The sequence below is a fragment of the Heterodontus francisci genome, chromosome 1 (genome assembly GCF_036365525.1).
Source record: "Heterodontus francisci isolate sHetFra1 chromosome 1, sHetFra1.hap1, whole genome shotgun sequence".
NCBI lineage: Eukaryota > Metazoa > Chordata > Chondrichthyes > Heterodontiformes > Heterodontidae > Heterodontus > Heterodontus francisci.
In genome coordinates this window covers 62,806,032-62,829,876 of record NC_090371.1, presented here as the reverse complement: position 1 = coordinate 62,829,876, position 23,845 = coordinate 62,806,032, and the positions used below count along the sequence as shown (strand labels likewise).

The following is a 23,845-nucleotide window of genomic DNA, read 5'->3' as shown; positions in this document are numbered from 1 at the left end:
TTAAATGATGCAAGAAGAGAGGCGGGGGTGTTTGTGCACTAATCTTTGAAAGTGTCAGGACAGGTTTACAAAGGAGTTCATTAAGCGTATGGGCTCCTGGGCTTTATAAATAGAGGCATCGAATGCAAAAGAGGATTTGAGTGCAGGAGTAGTGAAGTTTTGCTTCAATTGTATAGACCCTTGGTTAGACTGCACTTGGAGTACTGTGTGCAGTTTTGGTCCCCTTACCATAGGAAGGATATTATTGTCACAGAGGGAGTGCAATGAAGGTTCACCAGACTAGTTCCTGGGATGGCGGGACTGTCCTAGGAAGAGAGATTGGTCAAACTGGGCCTGTATTCTCTACAGTTGTGAAGAATGAGAGGTGATCTCATTGAAACCTACAAAATACTTAAAGGGATAGACAGGGTAGTTTAGATGTTTCCCCTGGTTGGGGAGTCTAGAACCAGGGGACATAATTTCAACATAAGGGGAAAGCCACTTAGGACAGAGATGAGTAGAAATTTCTTTACTCAGCGGGTTGTGAATCTTTGGAATTCTGTACCCCAGAGGGCTGTGGAAGCTCAGTCATTGAGTATGTTTAAAGCAGAAATTGACAGATTTCTAAATACAAATGATATAAGGGGATATGAGGATAGTGTGGGAAAAGGCATTGAAGTGGATGATCGGCCATGATCATATTGAATGGCAGGGCAGACTCGATGGGCTGAATGGCCTACTCCTGCTCCTATGTTCCTAAAAGATAGGAAATTATGGTAAACCTTTATAAGATACTGGTTTGGCCCCAGCAGGAGTATTGTGTACAATTCTGGGCACCGCACTTTAGGAAGGACATGAAGATTTTGGAGAGGGTACAGAGGAGATTTACGAGAATGTTTGCAGAGATGTGCGATTAGAGTTACATGAAGAGGCTGGGGTCTTTTTGCCTTAGAGCAGAGAAGACTAACAGGAGATTTAATAGCGGTGTTCAAAATCATGAAGCTTTTACGAGGACATGAGGAAAATCTTTTTTATGCAATGGGTGGTTAGGATTTTGGATGCACTGGTGGTGGTTACCTATTTAATAGTAGCTTCTAAAGGGGAATTGGATAAATATTTGAAAGAGAAGAAATTGTAGGGATATGGGGAGAGAGCAGGGGAATGGGACTAACTGGATAGCTCTTCAGAAGTGCTGGCGCATTTAATGGGCTGAATGGCCTCCTTCAGTGCCCTGCTGTTCTACGATTCTATGAATTACATCGAACGTACAGCACAGAACCAAGCCATTTGGCATCACATCCAATTGGCATAGAGGCCCATCAGATATAAGTGGACATGCTGTTCAGCTATTTGCAGAGCCTCCAGAAAATTGCATCAGGTGAGTCGTGGGCATCCAAGGAGTAGCATGTTTTTTCATTGCTGTTCATCTGTTTTTCAGGCAAGAAACAGTCAGAAGGCAGTTGAAAATCACCTATATTATGTTAGATACAGATCCTGGAGCTAATGATGAATTATTATTTCTGAGTTCTTTTTCCTCTTGGAAACATTTTCCGTGGTTATTCATCTTTTTGAGATAGAGTAAATTTCCAGTTCATAGGGAATCATAGGATCATAGGAAATAGGAGCAGGAGTAGGCCATTTGGCCTGTCAAGCTTGCTTTGCCATTCAACAGATCATGGCTGATCATCTACCTCTACACCATTTTTCCCACTATTCCCATATCCCTTGATGTCATTGGTATTCAGAAATCTATTGATTTCTGTCTTGAACATGCTCAACGATTGAGCTTCCACAGTCCTCTGGGGTAGAGAAGTCCACAGATTCACCACCCTCTGAGTAAGGGAATTCCTCCTCATCCCAGTCTAAAATGGCCTGCCCCTTATTCTGAGACTGTCCCCCCTGGTTCTAGACTCACCAGCCAGAGAAAACATTGTTTCTACATCCCTGTCACTAAGAATTTTGTAAGTTTCAATGAGATCACCTCTCATTCTTCGAAACTGTAGAGAATACAGGCCCAGTTTCTACAAGCTCTTCTCATAAGACAATCCTGCCATCCCAGGGATTAGTCTGGTGGACCTCCGTTGCACTCCTTCTATGGCAAATATATCCTCCCACTACTTTTTGTAAGTTTTTGCATTTTACTTCTGCCTTGCTTTTGCTTTACTTATGACTTTAAAAAAAAACTATTCAAATGCATAAATTCATAATTTGTGAGCTGAGTGATGCTCTGCTGTTTTGAAAATGAAGCTTATAATTAACCTTTTAATATTTTAATTTTTATTGAAACAAAGATGTTGGATCCTTGGAGCTTTCAGGAGTTGCTGAGTACAACACTGGGTGGCAGCTGAGTTAATACATCAAGCTTAAATTCCATGTATCCTTGTTACCTGTTAATTCAGGGCCCTTGGGCTGTCAGATTTAGCAATCTCCTCAAACTTGTTTCCAAATGTATCACCAGCATCTACTATTTTTAAAAAATGAGGGAAAGGAACATCTCCCCATTCTCTAACCTATTTGGAAGCAGATACTGATAGTGGCTCTGATGGATTAAACAGCAGTAAGTAATTTTGATACAAATTGCTCAATTTCTATAAATTTTAATGGATCTGACTTCTGTTTGTGTAGGCCTTGGAGGTGCTGCAGGCTACCTAACTGGTGCCATAGAATGGAAGAACACTTTTCTGGGACATATTTTGGGATCTGAATATCAGGTTATTTACCTCTTTGCTGTGATTATTTTCACCATATTTCTAATAATACACCTATTCAGCATTCCGGAAATTCCATTTGGTCATGATGTAGATCTTCAGAAATCATATTTGTTGGAAAATAATACTCCCGATTACGGAACCATTGAGAGTCCTGCAAATGGTCACTATGATCCAAATAAGCCAAGATCTTTGCCAGTGGGGGAAAAATTGGAAGGCAATTCGCAAATCACCTGCATTAAACCATCAAAGGAAGAGGTAATTATCCTTTACGCTGAGTTTTAGATTAAAATTAAACTTTACTGGGGCTGCAAGCAGGAAAGTTTTTTTTATAGTGTACTTTATCAAAGGATGACTGTCTTCCAAATCAATTTAGGGGTTTCTTCACAGTATCTTGTTTTCCATGGTGGAACCATTTTACATAAGACTGTATCGGTGCCACTTCTTCCTTTCCTGGAAAATTTCATTGACTTTTTTTCCAATTTCCACCCTTCTTTCACCTTCACATGGTCCATCTCTGACTCTTCTGTTCCCTTCCTCGACTTCTCTGTCTCCATTTCTGGGGATAGGCTATCAACCAATATTTACTATAAGCCCATAGACTCCCACAGCTACCGAGACTACACTTCCTCACACCCCACTTCCTGCAAGAACTTGATTCCATTTGCCCAGTTTCTTCATTTGCGTCACATCTGTTTTGGATGATGCCACTTCCCATGCTAGTGCTGCTGATATGTCTTCCTTTTTCCTCAACCGAGGAACCCGTCCCCCCACCCCGCGCCACCATGGTTGGCATAGCCCTCAACCATGCCCGATCTATTTCACACACTACTGCTCTCACCCCTTCCCCTTCCTCCCAGCGATAGGACTCCCTTGTTCTCACCATCCACCCCACCAGCCTCCGTATTCAACGGATCATTGTCCATCATGTCTGCCACTTCCAGCGTGATGCCACCACCAAACACATCTTCCCCTCCACTCCCCTTTCAGTATTCCAAAGGGATCATTCCCTCCCCAACATCCTGGTCCACTCCTCAGTCACCCCCAACACTTTCCAACAGCACATTTCCTTGCAAGCGCAGGAGGTACAATGCCTGTGCTTTTACCTCCTCCCTTCTCACTGTCCAGGGCCCCAAACACTCCTTCCAAGTGAAACAGTGATTTATTTGCACTTCTTTCAGTTTAATAAACTGTATTCACTGCTCACAAAGTGGCTTCTGCTACATTGGGGAGACTAAACGCATGTTGACCATTTTACAGAACACCTCCGTTCAGTCTGCAAACGCGATCCTGCGCTTCCTATCCCTTGTCATTTCAATTCTCCACCTTGCTCCAACTCTGAACATACTGTTATTGGCCTGCTACAATGTTCTAATGAAGCTCAATGCAAAGTTGATGCAACTACCCTTTTACTTGCTCAAAAACTATTTCATTTCTACCTTTTGCCAGTTCTGATGAAAGTCACACAGAACTGAAACGTTGGGCTGGATTTGAAGTAACCCTCGACATCGTGGCCTGTGAGGGGTGGGGGGGCTCCTGAAGATGGATCCGGATGAGGCCCGCCACGTACCTCAATGCCGGCAGGGCACGGCCCAATTCTCCAGGTGGCGGCGAGGCTCCATGGCGGCACCCCCGCCCAGGTGCTAGGCAACGGGACCACAACTAACATATTCAAATCAATAAAATGAATACATTTAACTACACTTACCTGAGATCTTGAAGGCCCACTGCGATTTTCAGTGTGGCGGTCAGTGCTCCCGTGCCTTCAGATCCCCATCCGGGGAACGAGGTGTGACACTGGTGGGGAGGGAGAAGGAGCTAAGTTTATCAGTGCGGTGGGGGGGGGGGGGGGGGGGGGTGGGGGGAGGTGGGGGGTGACCGGGTCAAATACGCATAGTGGGTGTAGGGGATGGTGAGAAGGGTTGAACTTTAAACTTTGAGCAGTTTGGGGGGAAAGGTCAGATGTAAAAGGTAAGTGTTTTTTGGGGGGAAAGGGCAAATAGTTATTGTAATTGTTATTGGGGGTGGGAAAAGGGCATAAAAAATTTTTAATTCAATTTTGGGGATCTTTCTTTAGAGTATAATCTACTCTTTAATTTTTTAAAGAGTAGAGTATATGATGCGTACAGGCAGCTGACGCCATTGCAGGCAACGGACAGCCCCCCCCCTCCACATGATTGGCGGGGGCGGGCCACCCCAACTATTTAAATGAGTTGCCATGCTAAAGACCGCATTTCCAAAAGTTCAACTTTTTCATGTATTTAGGGAGTTCGCAGGGATACTAATAATTGCTTTTAAATATCATGGAAAACTTCAAAGAAAACTCTATGAAATTTATTTTTAATTGCAAAGAAATTTTCTTTTGACCTAGCACAATCATATTGAGACACAATCCCATTAAAATGATAAACTCACAAAATGATTACTTACACCATGGAATAGGTAAGCACACATATGAAGATAAGAAAGGATTCATTTTCTATTTATAATGCCTATAGCTTCCAGATCCATAAATATTTTTTGTATTTCAGTAGCATCGGTAGAACATCTCCACAACTTTTGCTACAGCATTTTGTAGAGGATTTCTGAAGGTTTATGCAAATTGCATTCGTTATTGGTGAAAGTTAATTTAGCTGTGCTAATATATTTTATATTTGTTTTCAGGTACTAAGACGTATAACCTTAAAGTCGCTGATTAAAGCTCTGTTCAGTATGCCTTCTCATTACCGTTCTTTGTGTGTTAGTCACCTCATAGGATGGACAGCATTTCTCTCAACTATGCTATTCTTCACTGACTTCATGGGACAGGTAAAAACAAAATGTGGCATTGACTAATCTTTATTTTGAACTTACTTTTGATGTTTTCGAGACTTATTCTGAACAACATTTGGTAACAAGGAAGCAAATCAACAGCCAAGTTGTGCTTTTCATTCCAATGGATGCCTCATATATATTGTCACAACTGAGGTGGGAGGTGTACACTGTGTCTTTTTTAGTTCCACTTCTCTACAGGTCGCAACATATATTTAAATGTTTACCCAGTTACCGATACAGTCAATCATAGATTCTACTCTTTATCCCAGAATAAAATACACCAACCAGGTTTCTTTAATAAACAACAAAATTATCAGTTTATTATGAAACAATTCTTAACCAGTAACGAAGCAAAACATTAACACCCAAATTAAAATTTGAAAGTTCCCTTTTTAAATTCCCAACATACAAACTCACGCACACACTGAAAAAAATACAGAAATTCTCTCTGCAGAGGATCTGTTTTTAAAAAAAAAAGACAAAAAAGAGTACTTTGGCCAAATACATGCTAATTCTTGAAGAAAAAATAGAAGATATGGAAAGATGTCAGTTATTCCTTTTGGGGCTGGCATCACAAATACGCGTAGACGGCTGTCACTGGCATCTTTCTAGAGTAGTTCTTTTCAGGTGAGGTCGAGGATCAGTTTGGCGGGGTTTCTGGCAGACTTTTCAGGAGAAATGCAGCATCAATTTCTCTATTTTTTACATCTGATTCTCAGGAAGTTCTCAAAGAGATGGAAGAGGGTGAGCTGATGGTGACTGCTCTCTTGGCAGGTTTTCTCCAACTGTCTTCAAACCAGTTCACACCCCAACACACTGTCCGAATCGAAACCAAAAACAATATCTCTAGAGTCAAGCCTCCTGACCCCTATAAAACTTGAACTGCCACTTCTTTGTAAACGTCTTCCCCAGGTCACCAAGGTTTCTGTTGTTTATTGCTTAAAGCACATGACTTCCAGCAACAGTTTAATCTGTCGTCTTGTTTACCAGACCTGATCATACTTTTAATGATTCTTGGGGAAACCACATATATAGAAAGTATCTCCAGCTGCTTGAGCTTGATCTCAGGGTTACCAAGCTTGAGGGCCTGCGAGAATCACTATGGAGCATCATGGAGCATGAAAGTTTCCTGGATCGTCCCTTCCAGAAGGTGGCCACCTCACAGGCAGGGAGAGTTCAGGATAGTAGATGGGTAACCATCCGGAACAGTAGGAGGAGGCAGGAAGTGCAGGAGTCTTTGGGGTGTGTGCAACTATCAAACTGGTACTTAGCAAATAGCCAAGCAGGAATATGTTGTAGTGGCAATGATGGAAACCTGGCTTAAAAATGCTGAGAACTGGGAAATTAATATTCAGAGATACCAAGGGAAGAATCTTCCCGGTCTAGAGGGGGCGAGCTTGAAGGTGGGACCAGGAGAAAAGTCACATAACTTGGTGTCAGGTCAGCGGGCTGATGCATTCTCACCTCTGGGCGACCTTCCTGGAGGTGGGTCATCACCAGCTGAGGCTACTCACCCAGCAGCGGCAGGTAGCCAAGCTGTATGATTTAAGTGCCCATTTCTGGGCTGATTTATGAACATACAAATTAGGCGCAGAAATAGGTCCTTTGGCCCCTCGGGTCTGCTGCACCATTCAATAAGATCATGACTTGTTTGTGTTTCAAATTCCACACTCCCATCTACCCCGATACCCCTTGATTCCCTTGCCTAACAAGAATCTATCTACCGCCGCCTTAAAAAATATTCAATGTCCCCACCTCCACCATCTTCTGAGGCAGAGTTCCAAAGTCGCATAAACCTCTGAGAGAAAGCTTGGGGGTCGCGTAACTATTTGGGGCCACCACTGGGAAGATCGATCTCCCATTTGAGGGCAAAGCCCGGTACGTATCTGGAGGTAGCTTGCCGGCGGGGGGGGGGGGTTTGCCGCAAGGCCTCCTACACAAAATAGCGCCCCCCACCCCGCCAGAGCCCCAGCCATCAGCAGGCCATAGCTGCTGCTTCTGACCATCCATGAGGTGGCCTGGAGGCTGTGACCACCATTTATTTAATTAAATTCAATACCTCATCAGAGGGCACCTCAAGATTGTGACCCCCTCGCAGTCCCCTCCTGGAGTGGTTAGCGCCCACCTGTGATGGCGCGGCTGCAGTTCTTCCAAGGCTGCAGGCCCTCTGATTGGACCTGCAGCTTCAGGAACTCACTCTCCGTCCTTAGTTGGTCACCTCTGGGAAGATTTCCCAGGTGGGTGCGCTGACGGTCAGTGTGGGGTCGGGACTCAGAAATGGTCAGAATCTTCCATTATTTCTTAACATGCACAAGATTGTACTCAGTGTTCAGAAAAGATAGAGAAGGAGAAAAGAGAGGTGGGGTGGCCGTACTGATTTGGAAAAATGTTGTCATGTAAGAGCTATAGAGTGGTGATATTCAGGGACTTTAATTACCCAAATATCGATTGGGATTATATTCCAGTAAAGGGAAAGGGGTGGGGGGGGGGATGAATTTCAGAAATGTGTTCAGGTGAATTTCCTTCACCAGTATGTTCTCGGTCTGACTAGGAAGGAGGCATTGCTGGGTCAGCTGCTGGGGAATAAGATGGACCAAGGGGGGAATTTTGTGCTGTCCACCACAGCAGATTTGGTGGCATGCGAGGTGATATAATTAGGCGGGAGGCTTTTTTTGGATTCCCAATGGCGGGATATTTTAGTGGAATTAAATGAGCGGCAGGTTTGTGGCGTTCCAGGGTTCCCCCAGCGTGATGGCGGACTGCAGCTTTACCTTCAGTTAAATAACATGAATACTCATTACCCTGTGCACTGTTACAATTTAGTTCTACCTGCCAGATTAAGTGAATGGCGAGCAATATTCCCCACATATTCACAAATGTTTCAACGTGGCATGCAACATAAGAAATAGGAACAGGAGTAGGCCATTCAGTCCTTTGAACCCGCTTCACCATTCAATGAGATCATGGTTGATCTTCTACTTAAACACCATTTTCCTGCACTATCCCCGTACTCCTTGATTTAGAGAGATACAGCACTGAAACAGGCCCTTCGAGTCTGTGCCGACCATCAACCACCCATTTATACTAATCCTACATTCCTACCACATCCCCATCTGTCCCTATATTCCCCTACCACCTACCTATACTAGGGGCAATTTATAATGGCCAATTTACCTACCAACCTGCAAGTCTTTGGCTGTGGGAGGAAACCGGAGCACCCGGAGAAAATCCACACGGTCACAGGGAGAACTTGCAAACTCCGCACAGGCAGTACCTAGAATTGAACCCGGGTCGCTGGAGCTATGAGGTTGCAGTGCTAACCACTGCGCCACTGTGCCGCCCTTGATGTTCTTAATATGTAGAAATCTATCAGTCTGAGTCTTGAACGTACTCAACGACTGAGCCTCAACAGCCCTCTGGGGCAGAAAATTCCAAAGAGTCATCACCCTCTGAGTGAGGAAATTCCTCCTCATCTCAGTCCTAAATGGCCTGCCCCTTATTCTGAGAGTGTGTCCCCTGGTTCTGGACTCCCCAGCCAGGGGAAACATCCTTCCTGCATCAACTCTAATAATTTTGTATGTTTGAATGAGATGACCTCTCAAGAAACTCAAGAAAATTACAATCACCAGGGAAGTGGTACTGTGCAAATGGTTGGAGCCGCAGGCTCAAGTCCCTTTGAAGTTTGACATTTCCCAGCCTCTCACGATTTAAAAAATACTCTGTATTTGTGTTTTTCCTACCAAAGTGGATAACGTCTCATTTCTCCACATTGTATTCCATCTGCTAAATCTTTGCCCACTCGCTTAGCCTCTCCAAATCCCCTTGAAGCGTCTTTGCATCCTCCTCACAACTTGCACTTCCACCTAGTTTTGTGTCATCTGCAAACTTGGAAATATTACATTTAATCCCCACATCCAAATCATTGATATAGATAGTGAATAGCTGGGGCTAAGCACTGATCCTTGCAGTACCCCGCTAGTCACAGCCTGCCAATCTGAATATAATCTATTTTTCTGTCCGTTAACCAGTTCTCAATCCATGCCAGTATATTCCTCCAAAGCCTATGTGCTCTAATTTTGTTTACTAACCTTCTGTGTGGCACCTTATCGAAAGCTTTCTGAAAATCTAAATATACTACATCCACCACTTCCCACTTATCTATTCTGCTCGTTACATACTCAAAAAACTCCAATAGGTTTGTTAAACATGATTTCCCTTTCATAAATCTGAATTTAGTCGGATTCAGTTGGATTTGTGCTGTTGAATCTCAGGACTATACGTTTCTTCCTTTAACTCATCCGCTAAACTAACACCAGCATTGGAATGGATGTTTCCCTCCAGGCTCAGCAACAGCAAGGATGAATCATCACGGGGTGGCAGCGACGGCATGGGCGGGGGCTACATAGAGAAGCAGGAGAGGGTAGTCGGGGAGGGAAGGGTGGGGCTGATCAGTTGGAGGGGGAGCCTGGGGAGTGGAGGTCTAGTTGGAGGGGGAGCCTGAGAAGTGTGGGCTGCTGTGGAGGGGGAGCCTGGGGAGTGATGTATCAGATGGAAGGGGAGCCTGAGGAGTGAGGGCTGGGGTGGAGGGGGAGTCTGGGAAGTGGGAGCTCGAGTGGAGGGGGAGTCTGGGGACTTGGGCCTCGGGCAGAGAGGGAGCCTGGGAAGTGAGGGCAGGGTGGAAGGGGAGCCTGGGGAGTGGGGGCTCGGGTGGAAGGGGAGCCTGGGGAATGAGGGCTCGGGTGGAGGGGGAGCTTGGGGAGTGAGGGCTCGGGTGGAGGGGGAACCTGGGGAGTGAGGGCTCGGGTGGAGGGGGTCTCTGGGGAGTGAGGGCTCGAGTGGAGGGGGAGCCCAGGGAATGGGAGCTCGGGAGGGGAGAGATGGAGATGGGAGAATGGGAACTTGGTGAATGACAGAGACGTGCAAATTGGGATTAAGGGAGAGAAGAGGAATGGGGTTGGGCCTAGGGCCTTGCACATCCTGCTGAGTGAGGAGCAGCTGCAGCAGTGTGGTGAATAACAGTGACACTGACAAAGGAGCAGCCAGTAAACGGGTGAATAACCTCTGTGGACCTTACCGTGGATAAATAATGAAAGATTGGGCTGAATTTTACGCCACCCCAGCGGGTCAGATTGTGGCGTGGGGATGACGTAAAATTGGGCGGGAGGCTCCGGGAGCCCTACCCGCCCTGCTTCCGCCTCCGGCCACGTTTTCAGTGTCGGGTGGGGGGTGGGAAACAGCCCGCTTGCCCGAGGCCAATCAAGGCCCTTAAGCGGCCACTTAACGGCCACTTAAGGGCCCTCGCCCACTTCCAGGGTAATTCTACTGTGGCAAGCAGGCGTGCTGGGGACGTGAAAGGCCGCCCAGCGGTAGCTGCCGGCCTTTCTGCGCCCCGGGAGGTGCCATGGCAATCAGGCACAGTGTGCCCGATTGAGGGCCGTCCCTGCCTCCCAACCTGCCCCAGGGACCCAAGATGCCCCCCTCCCCCTAGATGACCACTCCAGCCTCACCAGGGAAGGACCGATCCCCCTGATGAGGCAACCTTAACTTACCTTCCCTCCAGGGTCCTTGGTGTCGGCAGGGCTGCAGTCCCAGACGTGGCCACCGCTCCCGGTGGTGCTGCTGGGACTAAGAGCTGCTGGCCCGCTGATTGGCCGGCAGCTCAGGGAGGCAGGACCTCCTCCCTCAAGTGGGTGGAGGCCCCGCCTCGCAGCAATTCAAGCCCGGGGATCCGTAAAATACAGAACGGATCCCCGGGCTTGGCGGAAGCGTGTTCGCCATTGACTTTCACATCGGTGGCAAATTCCCATCCGTCTAAGGTAAAATTCAGCCCATTATTTCTACTGATGGGTGAATGGGAATTCGGGAATGGAAGCAAAGATTCTCACTGGAAGAAACCAGGGGAAATTGAGAAGGAAGGTTCTTGAACTGAGGGATTTAGACTGTGGGATTCTTTATTACATGTGACTATTGAGGTAGAGAGTAAAACTTCATTTCAAAGGGAATGGGATAAATATTTGAAAAGGAGGAATATAAAAAGATCTGAGGGAATGAATTTACAGGAGATAGTGCCAGCACTGGGGGCTGAATGGCCTCCTCCTGTGCTGTAATTTCGATAATTCTATGAAAACACTCCTTTATTGAGTTTGAGCTCAGACAGTGGTTTACAAATGTTCACGCTGAGCTGAGTTAGGACAATGTCTGCAACAACAACTTATATTTGGATAATATCTTTAACGTAATAAAACAACCCGAGGTAGTTCACAGGAGCATTATAAAGCAAAATTTGATGCTGAGCAACCTATTAGGGCAGTTGGTCAAAAGCTTCGTCAAAGAGGTCGTTTGAAGGAGTGTCTTAAAGGAGCAAAAAGAGGTAGAGACGCAGAGAAGTTTAGGGAGGGAATTCCAGAGCTTAGGGCCTAGGCAGCTGAAGGCATGGCCACTAATGGTGGAGCGATAAAATCGGGGATGCCCAAGAGGCCAGATTTCGGGGAGCACAGATATCTCGGAGGGTTGTGTGGCTGGAGGAGATTACAGAAATAGGAAGGGAGGGATGAGACTATGGAGGGATTTGAAAACAAGGATGAGAATTTTAAAATCAAGGCACTGTTGGACTGGGAGCTAATATAGGTCAGTGAGCACAGGAATGATAGGTGAACAGGTGTGAGTTAAGACGCGGACAGCAGAGTTTTGGATGAAATCAAGTTTATGGAGGGTAGATTGTGGGCGATCAACCAGGAGTGCATTGGAATAGTCAACTCTAGAGGTAACAAGCACAGCAGAAGATGGCACAGTGGGACAGTGGTTAACACTGCAGCCTCACAGCTCCAGTAACCCGGGTTCGGTTCTGGGTACTGCCTGTGTGGAGTTTGCAAGTTCTCCCTGTGACCATGTGGGTTTCCACTGGGTGCTCTGGTTTCCTCCCACAGCCAAAGTCTTGTAGATTGATAGGTAAATTGGCCATTGTAAATTGCCCCTAGTGTAGGAGAATGGTGGGGATGTGATGGGGAATATGAGGTTAATGTAGGATTAGTATAAATGGGTGGTTGTTGGTTGGCATAGACTCAGTGGGCCGGAGGGCCTGTTTCAGTGCTGTATCTCACTATGACTCTCTAAGATGAGTAGAGGCAGGGGCAAAATCAGGCAATGTTACCGAGGTGGAAGTAAGTAGTTTTAGTGATGGTGCAGATATGTGGTTGGAAGCTCATTTTGGGTCAAACACGACGCCAAGGTTGCGAACAGTCTGGTTCAGTCTCAGACAGCTGTCAGGGAGTCATAGGGCTAAATTTTACAGTCCCCAAAGAGCGGGAAGGTGGCAGGGGGCGGGCGTAAAATGGAGCGGTAGGCTCGGGGGGCCCTTCGCAACCCACTCCCACCTCCACCACCAAATTACGCGGTACCAGTGGCTGCTGGCCTGCTGATTGGCCTGCAGCTCCATTAGGCGGGATTTCCTGCTCAATGAGGTGGAAGTCTCGCCTCAGGCCAATTAAAGGCCTGGGGACCATAAAATGCGGGCCGAATCCCCAGGCCAGGCGGAGGCGGGTTCATCACCGACTTTTCAGTCAGTGGATGGCTCCCATCCGCCGAGGGTAAAATTCAGCTCATAGAGTCGTTCACGGCACGGAAGGAGGCCACTCGGCCTGTTCGGTCTATGCTAGTTCTCCATAGAGCAATCCAGTCAGTCCCACTCCTCTGCTCAATCATGTCGCCCTGCAAGTTTATTTCCCTCAAATGCCCATCCAATTTCCTTTTGAAAGCATTGATTGTCTCTGGTTCCACCACTCTTGGGGGCAGAGAGTTCCAGGTCATTACCACTCACTGTGTAAAAAAAAGTTCTTCCTCACATTTCCACCCCCCCCGCACCCGCATCTCTTGCCCAAAACCTTAAATCTGTGTGCCCTAGTCCTTGTACCATCAGCTAAAAGCAGCCTTTTTTCTTTGTCTACCTTTTCCAAACCTGTCATAATCTTGTACACCTCTATCAAATCTCATCGCAATCTCCTTTGCTCCAAGGACAACACCCCCAGCTTCTCGAACCTCATCTTGTAGCTAAAATCCCTCATCCCTGGAACCATTCTGGTAAATCTCCTCCTCAGCCTCTCAGGAACCCTCAGATCCTTTGTAAAGTGTGGTGACCAAACCTGCACGCAATAGTCTCCTAGTGTGGCATAACCAAAGCTTTAGAAAGGTTCATAACTTCTATGTGTTTGCACTCAATACTTCTGTTTATAAAGCCCAAGATCCCATAAGCTTTGCAGACCACTGTCTTAGTATATCCTGCCACCCTCAAGGATCTATGCATATGCAACCCAGGTCCCTCTGTTCCTGCACACTCTTTAGAACTGTGTCGTTAAGTCCTTATTGCCTCTCCCTATTCCTTCTGCCAAAATGCATCCCCTCATACTTCTCTGTATTAAGTTCCATTTTCCACTTCCCATTCTGGTAGCCTATCTATGTCCTGTCGCAGTCGATTTGTATCATCCTCACCGTTTGCCACTCCTCCACGTTTGTTATCATCGGTAAATTTTGAAATGTTACTATGTATTCCAATATCCAAGTCATTTATATATCAAAAAACAGTGGTTCTAGAACTGACCTTTGGAGAACACCACTGTCCACCATGTTGCGATCTGAAAAATGACCATTTACCACAACTTGCTGTTTTATGTCCTTAAGCCATTTTTTTTGTCCAAGCTGTCTCTGACATTTCAGAAATTCTTCCCCTCTCTTTTAATCAATATTTGGGTAATTTATATCACCCATTTTCACCACTCTATTTTTCTTGCTCATCTCTGTGATTACCTTGCAGATTTGCTCCTCTATTTCTCTCACTATTTGGCAGCCTATAGAATATCCCTAGGAGCATAATCATCCCTTTTTGGCTTCTCAGCTTTAAACAGATGGATTCTGTCTTTGCCCCCTCGAGGACATTCACTTTTTCCAACACCAGAATGTCTTTCCCGATCAGTGCTGCCACCCCACCTCCCTTTTATCCTTCCCTAGCTTTTCTGAACACTCTGAATCTATGAATATTAAGCACCCAGTCGTCACCATTTTTAGGGCACATTTCCATTATTGCCACTCCATCGTATTCCCACACGGATATTTGTGCTTGTAGCTTACCAACCTTATTCACCACACCTTGTTCATTTGCATACACACATTGAAAAGCTGTCATTGTATTCCGAGAACTACTTCTTAGTCTGCTCCTGTCTAATCCCTTCTCTGATACTATCCAACGCTCTCACTGAGAACACCTTATTCCTCTTTTCTACTTCAGTATGCTGATGCCCATCCCCCTTCCAATTTAGTTTAAACCCTCTCCACCACACTAATGAACCTCCCCGCAAGGCCATTGGTCCCAGTCCTGTTGAGGTACAATCCATCCCTTTTTAAATAGGTGCTTTCTGCCCCAGGGCTGGTCCTAGTGCCCCAACATTCTGAAGCCATCCTTGCACCATGCCTCAAGCCACATGCTGATCCTACCTATCTTCCTATTTCTATGCTAGCTAGCGTGTGGACAGGGATGGAGTTTGGAGGGGTACCAAAGACAATAGCTTCAGTCTTCCCAATATCTAATTGGAGGAAATTTCTGCTCATCCAGTCCTGGATGTCAGATAAGCAGTCTGATAATTTATCGACATTGGAGGAGTTGAGAAGGGTGGTGGTGAGGCAGAGCTCGGTGTAATCAGCATACATGTGAAAACTAACACTGTGCTTTTGGATGATGTTACAGAGGGCAGCATGTAGATGAGAAATAAGAGGGGGCCCAGGATAAATCCTTGGGGGACACCAGAGATAATGGCAGGAGCAGGAAGAGAAGCCATTGCAGGCTACAGCTGGCTAGGTAAGAATGGAACAAGGTGAGTGTAGTTCCAGCTATGAATTGGGGGAGTGGTGAGGCTTTGGAGGAGGATGGTGTGGTCAACCATGTCAAAGGCTGCAGACAGGTCAAGAATGACAAGGAGGGATAGTTTACCTTTGTCACAGTCACATAGTGTGTCATTTGTGACTTTGTTGAGAGCTGCTTTAATACTGAGGCAGGAGTATAAACCTGATTGGAGGGTTTCAAACATGGAGTTCCAAGAAAGATGGGCACAGATTTGGGAAGTAGCTATTGTTTGATCACTCTAAGAGTGATGTCCCTTTAAGAACTCAGTATGCTAATGAGCTAAGTACCAGGATGTGGTCATGTGACTAGAAGCCATAGTCACTCTGCACTGTAACACCCTGGACAAAGGTTTTGTATTTAGTTTGCTCTGTATTGTATATACCAGTTTAACTGTTAATAAACCTTCTAGAGATGTTCAAGCTTATATCTTGTCTTTTCACCACCACTGCCACCATAACATGTGTTTCTTTGTGTTACCTTAAGCAACACAATGAGGTATGTGGAGTCCAGTTCCTTGAAGATCTTTAGAAGGTTTATCTTCCATGATGCAGGACCCCTGGAACTCCAGTCCCCACTCTTAGCTAAGTGCCAGCAAGGACTGCTGAAATTTCCACAAGCTGCCAGTTGCTTCCCATCTGTTGTGGGCAGGAAGTCGTCCAGCCTGGTTAGCTAGGTTCACTATTTAAAATTGCCATGGCTACGATGTGTGAAAATCTACTTGAAATCAATCGGCTCTCAGTTGAAAACAGTGGGTGGTTAAAGTTCCTCGTCTTCCCTTGTGTGTTTTGGAATTTTAGCCCTCCTGTTCCTGGTACGTATAAATGATCTGGATTTGTAGTCAAACTCTGAGGTAGTTCCATCTGCAAATAACACCAAGCTTACCAAGAACACTTGACGGAACATACAACTTCTCTGAACAACAAGGGGTATAATTGCCCATTGTCCAGAGTTGTCCTGGAGTCCTCCAGGAATTAAGTATTATCCTCCTGGACACTGCTGTGACCAATCCAGAAGAAAAGTCATTGGTCCATTTTTTTTCACTTGTTTTACATTCTTGTTTATATGAACATTTAGAAGCAGGAGTAGGCCACTTGGCCCCTCGAGCCTGCTCCGCCATTCAACAAGATTCATGGCTAATCTGATTGTAACCTCGGCTCCACTTTCCCACCTACGCCCGATAACCTTTCACACCCTTGATTATCAAGAATCTATCTACCTTTGCCTAAAAAATATTTCAAGACTCTGCTTCCATCAGCTTTTGAAGAAGAGCGTTCCAAAGACTCATGACACTCTGACAGAAAAAAAATCCCCTCATCACTGTCTTAAATGGGCGACCTTTTATTTTTAAACAGTGACCTCTAGTTCTAGATTTTTCCCACCAGAGGAAATATCCTTTCCACATTCACCCTGTCAAGACCCCTCAGAATCTTATCCGTTTCAATCAAGTCGCCTCTTACTCTTCTAATCTCCAATGGATACAAACCTAGTTTGTCCAACCTTTCCTCATAAGACAACCCACCCATTTCAGGTATTAGTCTAGTAAACCTTCTGTGAACTGCTTCCAACACATTTACATCCTTCCTTAACTAAAGAGACCAATGCTGTACACAGTACTCCAGATGTGGTCTCACCAATGCCCAGTATAACTGAAACATAACCTCCCTACTTTTGTATTCAATTCCCCTCGAAATTAACAATAACATTTTATTGAAAAGAAGAAATGCTGGAACCACTCAGCAAGTCTGGCAGCATCTGTGGAAAGAGAAGCAGAGTTAACGTTTCGGGTCAGTGACCCTTCTTCGGAACTGACCCGAAACGTTAACTCTGCTTCTCTTTCCACAGATGCTGCCAGACCTGCTGAGTGGTTCCAGCATTTCTTGTTTTCATTTCAGATTTCCAGCATCCGCAGTATTTTGCTTTTAATAACATTTTATTAACTTTCCTAATTACATGCTGTACCTGCATACAAACCTTTTGCGATTCATGCACTAGGACTCCCAGATCCCTCTGCATCTCAGAGCTCTGCAATCTCTCACCATTTAGATAATATGCTTTTTTATTCTTCCTGCCAAAATGGACAATTTCACATTTTCCCACATTATACTCCCTTTACCAGATCTTTGCCCACTCACTTAACCTATCTGGATCCCTTTGTAGAATCCTTATGTGCTCTTCACAACTTACTTCGCTATCCATCTTTGTGTCATCAGCAAATTTAGCAACCATACCTTTGGTCCCCTCATCTAAGTCATTTATATAAATTGTAAAAAGTTGAGGCCCCAACCCAGATCCCTGCAGCACACCACTCGTTACATCTTGCTAACCAGAAAATGACCCATTTATACCTACTCTCTGTTTCCTGTTAAGCTAGCCAATCTTCTTTCCATGCCAATATGTTATCCCCTACACCTTGAGCTTTTATTTTGCTCAATAACCTTTGACGTGGCACCTTATCAAATGCCTTCAGGAAATCTAAGTACAGTACATCCACCAGTTTCCCTTTATCCATAACACATGTTACTACTTCAAAGAACTCCAATAAATTGGTTAACCCTGATTTTCCTTTCACAAAATCATGTTCACTCTGCTTGATTACCTTGATTTTTTCTAAGTGTCTTGCTATAACGTCTTTAATAATTGCTTCTAACATTTTCCCCAAGACAGATGTTAAGCTAACTGGCCTCTAGTTTCCTGCATTCTATCTCCCTCCCTTTTTGAATCAAGGAGTTAGAGTGGCTATTTTCCAATCAATGGAACCTTCCCTGAATCTCAGGAATATTTATTAGTCATAAATATATTATAAAAAGGAAAAAAAAAACGCTGTATAACTGGGTGAGGCAGTTGGATGAATCCTCCAGGAATGCATCCAACCAGAGTTGGCAACCGTTAAGCGGGGCGAGGAGGGGTGTGGTGGGGCAGTAACCAATAAGGGGGTTGATGAGAAATGGGGCGACGAGGAAGGTGGTGATTGGGTCATGAGGTAGTGGTGGGCGGAGGGGTAGTGGCAGCAACCAGGGTGGAGTCACAGCAGTGATCGGGGAAGGGTTTGAGCAATGGCTGACAGTGGTCAGTGTTTGTTAAATGTGCAGTCGGGAGAAACGTTCCTGCTCCAGCTGATGCCATATTTAGGTAAGTATATTTTGTAATCTTACCTTGTTGGTTGCTGCAAGGTGGACTGTTAAGCTGCATGTAAACTGGAGTGTAGTTCCACAGAGGCTACCTCAAACAGGTGTTAGGCCCATACAAAAGGGCCCCTTTGGAGATCCTCCCCCACCCCTGCTCACCCTCCCAGGCTGTATTTAACATCACCCGGGAAATTAACTGCCTGGCATCGTGGTCCCTGTCTCTTTAAGGATGGAAATCCCATCCCCAAGAGTTGCCAGGCAATCAGAGGGGCTACAGCTCAGAAGTATCAGCAATGCCACCGGGACCAGTGGTCACTCCCGGTACTACAAGAGGTTGGGGACCAGGCCCATTGCTGGAGTCTCGGACTCCAGGTCAGTGTGGTGGGGTCGCTGGCAGCAGTCCGGCAGGCCCGGCGAGGTGGGGGAAGGGTGGTTGTTGACAGCAGGGGTGTGGTGTTCATCGAGGGGCAGCCTGTGATGCCGGGGCTCCTCCATGGGTCACAAATTGCTCACGGAGGAGGCCCCTCTTCCAAGCCCACAAGCTTTGTTTTACTGGGCGACCTCCCCATGCAGCGGAGGTCCCCCCCCCCCCCCCCACCGCCCCCCACAACCATTGCTAAAATACCAACGGCAGCAAAAAGAGGCTCTTAAGTAGTTATTAATAGATGGCCTTTCCTGCCCCCAACAAAATCACATGACGACGGGAAGGCGACGGGAACTCCACCCGCTGCCTTCCATTGCTATTTTATGGGCCCCCTTCCACCTCCATTCCCTTCCCTCGGGGGTCCATTAAATTCCTGCCCCAGTATGTGCTTCCTGCCCTCCATCTTTGAGGCTTAAGAGACCTGTTCGATCTGAAAAATGGGAACTAAACAGACAAATTTCTAGATCATATTCTCACATTAGCCCAGTTTTAAGTCCCGAGCAGTCATGATGAAACTGTGGTTGGATGGCACCTGAAGGGCTATACACATTTTTGCACAGCATAAATGAGTGGACCATCTGGGCTTTGGAGGTGGTGCAGAGGAGAGCAAGGAGGCTTAGGACTTGTGTTAGATGGATGATCTATGAGGAATGTCTAGACATGATGGCCATTAAAGAGCCATTTCAGAGGAAACTTTATCAATTGATTTTTGATACTTAAAGGGACATTGAAGGCAAATCCTGGATACTTTTAGTTACCAGGTAACAAAACGCGAGATTACACGCTCAGCATTGCGATTAGCAAGTTTAGAATTGATTTTAATAAGTATTTATATGCACAAAAGGTGTTAAATAGCTGAGCAGGCTGCCAAGAATGGTCGTTGAGACCAAGATGCTTACTAATTTGTGAAACTGCCAGACTGTAATCAGAATTTTTGGGGGTAAGCATTCTGGAAGATGATATCGGGCCAAAGGACTGCCTTCTAAACTAACTTGGCATCCTGTTTCAGCTGTTTAGCACCTTTTGTGCAAACTGTGTATATTAACCGTGTTAATCTGTTGTGGAAGTTGTAAACTCATTTTCCTTGCTTATGGATTATTTGATATGTTGGAAAATTTATTTTCTTTGTGTTCTGAATGTACCAATGAGCTTCGAAATTTTACTAAACTGAGGAGTGATTTAGCGAAAGTAGACTGGAAACATCTACTTAAAGGTAAATCAGTGTCAGAACAGTGGGAGGCATTCAAAGGGGAGATTCAAGGGGTTCAGGGTAAACACGTTCCCACAAAGTAAAGTCTAAACTTGCTAATCGCCAAATCTAGAGCCCAATGGATGTCCAGGAGCCTACAGGGTAAGATAAGGCAGAAAAGGAAAGCTTATTTCCAACACCAAGAACTCAATACTACAGAAAGCCGAGAGGAGTATAGAAAGTGGAAGGGTGAAATCAAAAAGGAAATTAGGAAAGCAAAGAGAGAGTATGAAAAAATATTGGCAAGCAAAATCAAGGTGAACTGAAAGATGTTTTATCAATACATTAAGAGTAAGAGGATAACTAAGGAGAGAGTAGGGCCCATAGAAGACCAAAAAAGTAACCTATAACGGAGGATATTGATATGGTTCTTAATGAATACTTTGCGTCTGTCTTCTCAGAAGAGGGGAACGATGCAGATATTGTCATTAAGGAGGAAGAGTGTGAAGTATTGGATGTGATAAACATAGGGAGAGAGGAAGTATTAATAGGATTAGCATCCTCGAAAGTTGATAAATCACCAGGGCCAGATGAAATGTATCCTCGGCTGTTAAAAGAAGCAAGAGAGGAAATAGCAGAGGGTCTGAACATTATTTTCCAGTCCTCACTGGATACAGGTGTGGTGCTGGAGGATTGGAGAACTGCTAACATTGTACCTCTGTTTAAAAAGGGAGCGAAGGATAGACCGAATGATTATAGGCCAGTCAGTCTAACCTCAGTAGTGGGCAAATTATTGGAATCTATTCTGAGAGACAGGATAAACTGTCACTTAGAAAGGCACAGGTTAATCAAGGATAGTCAGCATGGATTTGTTAAGGGAAGATATTTTTTGACCAACTTGATCGAATTTTTTGAAGAAGTAACAAGGAAGATGGATGGGGGTAGTGCAGTTGATGTGGTCTACATGAATTTTAGGAAAACTTTTTGACTGGTTAAAAAATAACTGCATTTGTTGACAACGCAATCGGTAGGTGGCGCTGTTTTGGCACATGCGCAAATACAGCATGTGCCACTAAAACGTCACAGCTTGCGACTGTAGCAGCTGCCGATGGCGCTGCTCAAAGAATCACACAGATGAAACCTAACAAACACGTGGCAGCATACAATGGCCGGAGTGAGAGAGCGGAGCGGGCCGGGGAGAGCAGCGCAGATGGCGGGGAGACCAGCACGGGGAGAGCAGCGGTGACGGCGGCGGGGGAAGAGAGAGGGGGGGAAGAGAGAGGGGGGGAAGAGAGAGGGGGGGAAGAGAGAGGGGGGGAAAAGAGGGGGGAAGAAATAAAAAGAGGGGTGAAGAAAAAAAAGAGGTGGGAGAGGGAGGGAGGGAGGGAGGAAGGGGGAAAAAGAGGCAGGGGGAAAGGAGGGAGGGGGGAAGGGGGGAAAGGAGGGAGGGAGGAAGGGGGGAAAAGAGGCAGGGAGGAAGGGGGAAAAGAGGCAGGGAGGAAGGGGGGAAAAGAGGCAGGGAGGAAGGGGGAAAAGAGGCAGGGAGGAAGGGGGGGAAAGAGGCAGGGAGGAAGGGGGGGGAAAGAGGCAGGGAGGAAGGGGGGGAAAAAGGCAGGGAGGAAGGGGGGGAAAGAGGCAGGGAGGAAGGGGGGGAAAGAGGCAGGGAGGAAGGGGGGGGAAAGAGGCAGGGAGGAAGGGGGGGGAAAGAGGCAGGGGGAAGGGGGGGGAAAGAGGCAGGGAGGAAGGGGGGGAAAGAGGCAGGGAGGAAGGGGGGGGAAAGAGGCAGGGAGGAAGGGGGGGGAAAGAGGCAGGGAGGGAGGGGGGGAAAGAGGGATGGGGAAAGAGGCAGGGAGGAAGGGGGGGGAAAGAGGCAGGGAGGAAGGGGGGGGAAAGAGGCAGGGAGGAAGGGGGGGGAAAGAGGCAGGGAGGGAGGGGGGGAAAGAGGGATGGGGGAAAGAGGGATGGGGGAAAGAGGGATGGGGGAAGAGGAGGGAGGGAGGGGGGGAAAGAGGGATGGGGGAAGAGGGAGGGAGGAAGGGGGGGGAAGAGGGAGGGAGGAAGGGGGGAAGAGGGAGGGAGGAAGGGGGGGGGAAGAGGGAGGGAGGAAGGGCGGGGAAAAGAGGGAGGGAGGGAGGAAGGGGGGGAAAGAGGGAGGGAGGAAGGGGGGAAAGAGGGAGGGAGGGAAGAGGGATGGGGGAAAGAGGGATGGGGGAGGAAGGTGGGGGAAAGAGGGAGGGAGGAGGGAGGAGAGGTGGGGGAAAGAGGAAGGGGGGGGAAAGAGGGAGGGAGGAAGGGGGGGGGAAAGAGGGAGAGGGGGAAGGAGGGATGGGGGAAAGAGAGAGGGAGGAAGGGGGGGGAAAGAGAGAGGGAGGAAGGGGGGGAAAGAGAGAGGGAGGAAGGGGGGGGGAAAGAGGGAGGGAGGAGGGGGGGGGAAAGAGGGAGGGAGGAGGGGGGAACGAGGAAGGAGGGGAAAGAGGGAGGAAGGGGGGGAAAGAGGGAGGGAGGAAGGGGGGGAAAGAGGGAGGGAGGAAGGGGGGGAAGAGGGAGGGAGGGAGGAAGGGGGGGGAAGAGGGAGGGAGGGAGGAAGGGGGGGAAGAGGGAGGGAGGGAGGAAGGGGGGGAAGAGGGAGGGAGGGAGGAAGGGGGGGAAGAGGGAGGGAGGAAGGGGGGGGAAAAGAGGGAGGGTAGGGGAGGGAGGAAGGGGGGGGGAAAAGAGGGAGGGAGGGAGGAAGGTGGGGAAAGAGGGAGGGAGGGAGGAAGGGGGGGAAAGAGGGAGGAAGGGGGGGGAAAGAGGGAGGGAGGAAGGGGGGGGAAAGAGGGAGAGGAGGAGGAAAGGGGGGGAAAGAGGGAGGGAGGGAGGAAGGGGGGGAAAGAGGGAGGGAGGGAGGAAGGGGGGGGAAAGAGGGAGGGAGGGAGGAAGTGGGGGGAAAGAGGGAGGGAGGAAGGAGGGAGGGAGGAAGGGGGGGGGAGGGAGGGAGGAAGGGGGGGAGGGAGGGAGGGAGGAAAGGGGGGGAAAGAGGGAGGAAGGGGGGGTAAAGAGGGAGGGGGGAAAGAGGGAGGAGGAAGGGGGGGAAAGAGGGAGGAAGGGGGGGAAAGAGGAGGAAGGGGTGGGAAAGAGAGAGGAAGGAAGGGGTGGGAAAGAGAGAGGGAGGAAGGGGGGGAGAGAGAGAGGAAGGAAGGGGTGGGAAAGAGAGAGGGAGGAAGGGTGGGAAAGAGAGAGGGAGGAAGGGGGGGTAAAGAGGGAGGAAGGGGGGGTAAAGAGGAGGAAGGGGGGGAAAGAGGGAGGAAGGGGGGGCGAGGGAGGGAGGAAGGGGGTTAAAGAGGGAGGGGGGTAAAGAGGGAGGGGGGAAAGAGGGAGGCGGGAAGGGGGGTAAAGAGGGGGGGAAGAGGGAGGGAGGAGGGGGGTAAATAGGGAGGGGGGAAAATAGGGAGGGGGGGAAGAGGGATGGAGGAGGGGGGGAAAGAGGGAGGAGGGGGAAAGAGGGAGGGAGGGGGGTAAAGAATGTGGGGGGAAAGAGGGAGGGGGGAAAGAGGGAGGGGGGGATGGGTGGAGGGGGCGAGGGATGGGAAGAGGAGGGGGTAAAGAGGGAGGGGTTCGAAAAGAGGGAGGGGGAGAGCTGGGAGAAGGGGGGGGAGAGGGAGGAGGGGAGGGAGAAGGAGGAAGGGGAGAGGGAGGGGGTTTGGGGAGAGTGAGAGGGGAGCAGCGGAACGGAAGAGA

The 23,845-nt window shown here is 47.6% G+C and overlaps 1 protein-coding gene across 1 annotated transcript in view; it reads left to right on the top strand.

The window, feature by feature from the left end:
• The window catches only part of slc45a2 (solute carrier family 45 member 2), a 94,178-nt gene that overhangs the window by 11,395 nt on the left and 58,938 nt on the right, over positions 1-23,845 (top strand). The window contains exons 3-4 of the mRNA XM_068009820.1: positions 2,605-2,945; positions 5,352-5,495. Coding sequence (XP_067865921.1) covers positions 2,605-2,945; positions 5,352-5,495 — 485 coding nt within the window. The remainder of the gene's footprint in view (positions 1-2,604; positions 2,946-5,351; positions 5,496-23,845) is intronic.